Here is a 7,873-nt window from a genome sequence, read left to right as displayed (position 1 = left end):
GGGGGGAGGGAAAGTGGGGTGAGGTACAAGGGGCTGTGTAACTGTTTTCAATGGAGCTTAAAAGAATGAGGGGGGAAATCTCAGAAACCTATAAAATAAAATTCGAAATAGGATTAGAGAGGGTGAATGCAGCAAGGATGTTCCCGATGACCAGAGAATCCAGAACCAGGGATCACAGTCAAAAGGATATGGGGTAGATTGTTTAGGACCTTTCATTCTTTAAATCATTCGTGGGATGAGGGTGTTGTTGGCTAGGCAGCATTTATTGCCCATCCATAACTCTCCTCTGTATAATTAGGAGTCAACCAAATTGCTGTGGGTCACTTGTAGGCCAGACCAGGTAAGGATGGCAGTTTCCTTTCCTAAAGGACATTAGTGAACCAGATGGGCTTTTCTGACAATCGGCATTGGATTCATGGTCATCATTAGATTCTTAATTCCAGATTTTTATTGAATTGAAATTTCACCATCTGCCGTGGTGGGATTTGAACTCAGGTCCCCAGAACATTACCTGGGTCTCTAGATTAAAGGTCCAGCGACAATACCACTAGGCCATTGCCTCCCCAGATGACAACCAAGATGAGGAGACATGTCTTCACCCAGAGTGGGGAGTCTGTGAAATTCTCTGTCACAGAAAATGGTTGAGGCCAAAACACTGGATGTTTTCAAGGAGTTCAATATAGTTCTTGGGGCTAAAAGGGAATCCAAGAGTATGAGGAGAAAGCAGGACAAGGAGACTGAGCTGGATCATCAGTCATGACCATTCAAAAAGGGCGGAAATGGTCTCCTCTTGCTCCAAGCATCCAACCCAGAGACTGCAGCACAGACTCGAGGCTGACACTCCTACACAGCGAGGGAGGAAGGACAACACGGTCAGAGGATACGAGTCCCTTTGCTCATGCAGCGCTAACGGAAGGTCACACACACGCTTACTCATCGAGATGGTTTGAAAATCCCAATGAAATTACAGAATCCCTACAGTGTGGAAGCAGGCCATTCAGTCCATCGAACCCACTCTGATCCACTGAACAGCATCCCACCCAGTCCCAGCCCCCTACCTTATTCCTGTAACTCTGCATTCCCGTGGCTAGCCCCACCTAATCTACACATCCCTGAACACTACGGGCAATTTAGCATGGCCAATCCACCCTAACCTGCACATCTTTGGACTGTGGGAGGAAACCGGAGCACCCGGAGGAAACCCATGCAGACACGGGGAGAATATGTAAAGTCCATACAGACAGTTGCCCGAGGATAGAATTGAACGCAGGTCCCTGGCACAGCGAGGCAGCAGTGATAACAGGAAGCAGAATTCCTGATCCTACATGTAACTCCTGCCTCACAATCCCGATTCACTCAGAAATCATCCCAATCAAATCAAAAGGAGCACCAACTGCGGACTGGAGGGAGAAAGGGAGGGACGGACAGACAGAGATGTTGTTACTATCAGCACCCAAAGACTGATGACCACAGTAACAGGGGTCGGGGTGCGCTCGGTGACAGGGGGCAAACGAAATGCACAGCATTACCTCTCTGGGTTCACTGGAGATGCCGATATTGCCATCCTTGTTGTATTTTATTGGGGCCCCTCCTTCCTCAATCAGCGTGCCGTAGGCAGTGGGGGTGAAAAATGCAGGAATACCTGCACCCCCAGCTCGAATTCTTTCAGCCAAAGTTCCCTAGAGAGAGAAGCCAGGTGAATAATCAGTACCATCATGTGAGAATTCACATTAGCACCAGTCCCAAACCCCGGGACACTGTCCAAATTGTACGGGGCCCCCCACACTAACTGCAGTTCAAAAAATAAACCCTGTTCAGTTATACATAGAAAATAAATCACACTCAAAATTATTAACAAACACTCCCAGAACACAGACAGATTCCTTACAGAGTACAGCTCCCTCAATTACTTTAAACTTGAAATAAATCTGCCCTCTACACTGTCCCCCATCAAACACTCCCAGGACAGGGACAGCATGGGGTTTGATACAGAGTAAAGCTGCCCATTGCTGATTTCACAAGTTTCAAAATCTCCCCTCCCCCTACCGCATCCCAAAACCAGTCCAGCTCGTCCCTGCCTCCCTAACCTGTTCTTCCTCCCACCTATCCCCTCCTCCCACCTCAAGCCGCACCCCCATCTCCTACCGACCAACCTCATACCGCCCCCTTGACCTGTCCGTCCTCCCTGGACTGACCTATCCCCTTCCTAACTCCCTACCTACACTCACCTTTACTGGCTCCATCCCCACCTCTTCGAACTGTTTGTTTCCTCTCCACCTATCCTCTCCTCTATCCGCCTCCCACTCTCTCCCTATTTATTTCAAAACCCCCTTCCCCTCCCCCTTTTCTGATGAAGGGTCTAGGCCCGAAACGTCAGCCTCTCTGCTCCTATGATGCTGCTTGGCCTGCTGTGTTCATCCAGCCCTGCACCTTGCTGTATTGAGACTGGGTTCACTTCCTTGAAGTCTTGCCACCAAGGGGCTGGGGGGGGGGGGGGGGGGGCGCTGACCACCAACAGAGGGGGGGGGAAGATAATGCTACGCTCCGCTGGGTCTGTCCCTGATGGTGGAAGTGGCAGGGTGGGTGGGGTTGCAGGGGAGGAGGGCAGTATCATTTATTATTGCCCGAATACCCAGCCCCTCACGCAGAGAGTGGAAATGTAGCTGCCACTCAGTTTCTCACCTGTGGGGTCAGCTCGACCTCCAGCTCCCCCGATAGATACTGTCGCTCAAACTCCGCATTCTCGCCCACATACGATGCCACCATGCGTTTGATCTGCTTGGTCTGGAGCATGAGCCCCAGGCCAAAATTATCCACCCTGCAGAGAAAAAAAACACATAGAGACAGCGTCACCCATTGTCCCTGGTGTCCCTACAAATCGGAGGATTTAATAAGACTGCAAAATGTACCATCGACAGAATTAGGCCATTCGGCCCATCGAGTCTGTTCCACCATTCGAACATGGCTGATATACAACCCCATTCTCCTCCCTTCTCCCCATATTTCTTGATCCTCTCACTAATCAAGAGCCTATCTATATTAGAGCAAGTGGATTACCAGAGAAAGAGCAGGGCCAATTAGAGATCAAAAGGAAAATCTCTGTGTGGAGCCACAGGACATGGGTGAGGTCTTAAATAGATATTTCTTGTCTGTAGTCACAGAGGAGAAAGCCATTCTAACTGGAGCTAATCAGTTGGGTTGGTGAGGTTCTAGATCATGCTAATGATGAATAAGGAAGAGGTATTAGATATTTTAGCAGGCATACGGGTGCCTAAATCCCCAAGGCCTGATGAGATGTATCCCAGGCTGCTACAGGAGGATGTTTCTGGGGCTGTGGTAAAGATATTTAATACTTTGCTGGCTACAGATGAAGTGCCAGCTGACTGGAGGATAGCTAATGTGGTTCCTTTGTTCAAGACGGGCAGCAGGGATAGGCCAGGTTATTACAAACCAGTTAGTCCGATGTCAGTGGGAGGGAAATTATTGGAAAAAAATTCTGAGGAACAGAATTAATCAGCAGTTGAAAAGGCAAGGATTGATCAGGGATAGTCAGCATGGATTTGTCAAGGAGATATCCTAGCACATTTGAGTTTTTTGAAGAGGTGATTAAATATATTGATGAGGCTGGTGCGGTTAATATGGTTTACATGGGCTTCAGTAAAGCCTTTGACAAGGTCCCACATGGAGGGCTGGTGCAAAAACGGTCAGAGCCCATGGGATCCAAGGCAAGTTGGCAAACTGGTTCCAAAATTAGCTTATAAATAGGAGGCAAGGCATATTGGTGAAGGGATGTTTTTGTAAAAGAACATCTGTGACCAGTGGTTTATCACAGGGATCAGTGCTGGGACCCTTGCTGTTTGTTATTTACGTTAATGACTTGGCTGTGAATGTAAAAGGTTTAATTAATAAAATTTGCAGACGACATGAAAATTGCTGGTTTTGCTGAAAGCGAGGGCGATGGTCTCAGGATACAGACTGATATTGATCAGCTGGTAAATTGGACAGAGAAATGGCAGATGGATTTTAATCCTGATAAGTGCAATATATGATGCATTTTGGGAGGTCTAATAAGGGAAGGGTATACACAATGAATGGTGGCTCCCTAGGGAGTACTGAGGAACAAAAGGGACCTTGATATACAAGTCCATGAAGGTGTGAGCACAGGTTAGGGAAGAAGGCATACGGGTTGCTTGTTTTCATTAGCTGGGGCATAGACTATAGAAGCAAGAGTGTTTTGTTACAACTTTATAAAACATTGGTTAGGCCACAGATGGAATACTGTGTACAGTTCCGGTCACTATTCGACAAATGTGATTGCATTGTAGAGGGTGCAGAGGACTTTCACCAGGATGTTGCCTGTGATGGCAAGACTCAGTTATGAGGAGAGACAAGATAGGATGGGTTTGTTTTCCCTGGAGCACAGGAGGATCTCATTGAAGTATACAAAATCATGAGAGGCAGCCAGATTAGATCTTGAGAATCTCTTGCCCATGGCAGGTAATGTCTAGGGCCAGAGGGCATAGTTTAAGGTGAGGAGTTAGTGGGTTAGAGGAGATCTGAGAAAAAGAATTCCACTCCCCGAACCCCACCAAGAGGGTGGTAGCAATATGGAATGCACTGCCTGAGGGGTTCGTGGAGGCAGGTACTAGAACATAGAACAGTACAGCACAGGCCCTTCGGCCCATGATGTTGCGCCGAACTTTTACCCTAAATCTAAAGGTCTATCGAACCTCCACCCCTACCTTATACTATCATCCATCTGCCTATCTAATAGCCGCTTAAATGCCCCTAATGAGGCCGACTCCACTACCCTCTCCAGCAATGCATTCCACGCCCCGACCGCTCTCTGAGTAAAGAACCTACCTCTGACGTCTCCCCTATGTCTACCTCCGCTCACTTTAAAAACTATGCCCCCTCGTAATAGATACCTCCACCCTAGGAAAAAGTCTCTGGCTGTCCACTCTATCTATACCTCTGATCACTTTGTACACCTCTATCAAGTTACCTCTCATCCTTTGACGTTCTAAAGAGAAAAGCCCTAGCTCTCTCAACCTTTCCTCGTAAGGCCTTCCCTCCATTCCAAGCAACATCCTGGTAAATCTCCTCTGCACCTTTTCCAACGCTTCCACATCTTTCTTGTAATGAGGCGACCAGAACTGGACACAATACTCCAGATGTGGCCAAACCAGGATTTTGTATAGCTGGAGCATAACTTCACGGCTCTTGAACTCAATCCCTCTATTAATGAAAGCTAACACACCATACGCCTTCTTAATAACTCTATCCACCTGGGTGGCAGCTCTCAGGGAACTGTGAACATGAACCCCAAGATTCCTCTGCTCCTCCACAGTGCCAAGAACCTTTCCGTTAACCCTGTATTCTGCTTTCAAGTTTGTCCTTCCAAAATGAATCACCTCACACTTTTCAGGGTTAAACTCCATCTGCCACTTCTCAGCTCAGCTCTGCATCCTATCAATGTCCCTTTGTAACCTAGAACAGCCCTCCGCACTATCGACAACTCGACCCACCTTCATATCGTCCGCGAACTTACTAATCCACCCTTCCACTCCTTTATCCAAATCATTTACAAAAATCACAAAAGAAGAGGACTCAGAACAAACCCTTATGGTACACCACTTGTAACTGAGCACCATGTTGAATATTTTCCATCCACTACCACCCTTTGGATTCAGAATTGGCTGACCCTTAGAAGACAATCTGCCACATTTCCCACTATCCCATGCCTCCTTACTTTCTGCATAAGCCTCCATGGGGAACGTTATCAAACGCCTTACTTAAATCCATGTATACCACATCCACTGCTCTACCTTCATCCACATGTTTGGTCACTTCTTCAAAGAATTCAATAAGGTTTGTGAGGCATGATCTACCCCTCACAAATCCATGCTGACTATCACAAATCAAACTGTGCCTTTCCAAGTGATCATAAATCCTATCTCTTAGAGCCCTTTCCAATAATTTGCCCACCACTGACGTAAGAAAACTGGCCTGTAATTTCCAGGGTTATCCCTGTTCTCTTTTTTGAACAAGGGAATGACGTTTGACTCTCCAATCTTCCGGCACTATACCCATGGACAGGGAGGACGAAACGATCATCACCAACATTTAAGCAGTATCTGGACAAGTACTTATAACGTCAGGGCATAGGAGGCTACAGATCAAGTGCAGGTAAATGGGATTAGTGCGTTTTGGTGTTTGTTGCTCAATATGGACATGGTGGGCCGAAGGGCCTATTTCTATGCTCTATGACTCAATGAGAGGTGAGCAAAAATCAGGAGATGGAAATTAAGTTCCTGGAATAGTCCCACCTACCCAAACAGAAAGACACAATCATTCCAAAGGACAGTTAGCCAAAGGACAGTTAAACCACCTACACAGACTGAACATGGTGCACCATGACCATATACACAGGAAATGGCGATGAAGGCCATGGGATCAAACAAATGAAGGGTAGGAGCAGACCATTCAGTTCACTGACCCCTTTCCACCATTCAAAACGATCTGGGCTGATCTGATTAACCTACAGTCTCATCCACTCTCAATCTTTCGCCCCTCCTTTGCTCATCAAGAACAGGCCAGTGATACAATAGGCAAGAACTCACTGTGCCTCCTCAGTATTTGCCAAACCCACAGTCTCCACCAGCCTGAAGGACAAAAGCACCAGGCAGACACCACCAGGCAGGTACGAGCCCCCCTTCAAATCCCACACCGTCCCAACTGTGGGTCAGCCTACAGCACATGGACTGCAGCGGTTCAAGAAGGCAGCTCATCCCCACCTTCTCAAGGGGGAAGTCTAGGAACAGGAAATAAATGCTGGGCCCAGCCAGTGATACCCACAGCCAATAAACAAGGAAACAAACTCAAATGGGCTTGAAAGAAATTGGTTAGCAGAGACCCATTTACTGGGGGGTTCCACTAACACACACCATGGGGAAAACAACAGCCAATAACCAGTTCCTGAATGACCCCGAAATAAACAGTAACTCTGTCACTGTAAAGGGATTTTGCTGGTCACTGTCTGTTTGAAAACACTGAAATATATTTCAAACTGATGGCTGCCTTGTAACAAAGGCAAAAAACCCCACAATCTACCCACCATCTCCAGAAAGCCCCTCCAATCTCAACACTCTCTCCCAACTGAAGTGTGGCTTGCTGTCATCCTGATTAAGATAAGCCTCTTTCTGTGTAAGCACACACAAAGCACTTGTGTCAGATTTATTGACAAGTAATTCAATGCTAGGGTCAGAAAGTTTATCGACATCTTGGCTTCCTGTTAACGCATAAAAAGTTTGTAAGAGCTAATATCCACACATCAGATTAGAAAAAGGCTATTCACCTTACAGGTCCACTAATCTATCACACATCATGGTTAATGATTTATAACTGATTGAACTGCTGCTTACAGTAACCCCAGCACAATCACAGCCCAATGACAGGCACTTAGTGAAGGTCAGGATTCAACCAGAATCAATATTCCCGGGAACAGCAGGGTTAAAACCCGGAGATTAATTCAACAAGAGTAATTAGTACATCAGGAACAGAGTAAAGCTTCCTCCACTTTTAACACAATCCCTAACACACACACTCCCAGGACAGGTACAGCACGAGCTTGGGTACACACAGTAAAGCTCTCTCTAATCTTTTAAACTGAAAGCAAACTAAAAAGGTAAAGCTCCTTTGACAATGTCACCATTAAACACTCCCAGGAGAGATACAGCAAAGGGTTGGAAACAGTGTAAAAGTTCCCTCTAATCTTTTAAACTGAAAGTAAAGCTCCTTCTGCACAGTCCCCCATCAAACATTCCCATTATAGGAAGGATGTGGAAGCATTGGAAAGGGTGCAGAGGAGATT

General features: G+C 46.7%; 1 protein-coding gene across 1 annotated transcript in view; it reads right to left on the bottom strand.

The window, feature by feature from the left end:
• Positions 1-7,873, bottom strand: part of oxct1a (3-oxoacid CoA transferase 1a) — a 44,569-nt gene that overhangs the window by 31,412 nt on the left and 5,284 nt on the right. Inside the window, exons 4-5 of the mRNA XM_048619058.1 lie at positions 2,683-2,818; positions 1,530-1,679 (exon numbers count right to left, since the gene is read on the bottom strand). Of these exons, the coding sequence (XP_048475015.1) occupies positions 1,530-1,679; positions 2,683-2,818 (286 nt within the window). The remainder of the gene's footprint in view (positions 1-1,529; positions 1,680-2,682; positions 2,819-7,873) is intronic.

This window comes from Rhincodon typus, chromosome 3 (assembly GCF_021869965.1).
Source record: "Rhincodon typus isolate 14 chromosome 3, sRhiTyp1.1, whole genome shotgun sequence".
Classification (NCBI taxonomy): Eukaryota; Metazoa; Chordata; class Chondrichthyes; order Orectolobiformes; family Rhincodontidae; genus Rhincodon; species Rhincodon typus.
The sequence above is the reverse complement of the archived record's forward strand: the minus strand, read 5'-3'. Positions and strand labels throughout refer to the sequence as shown.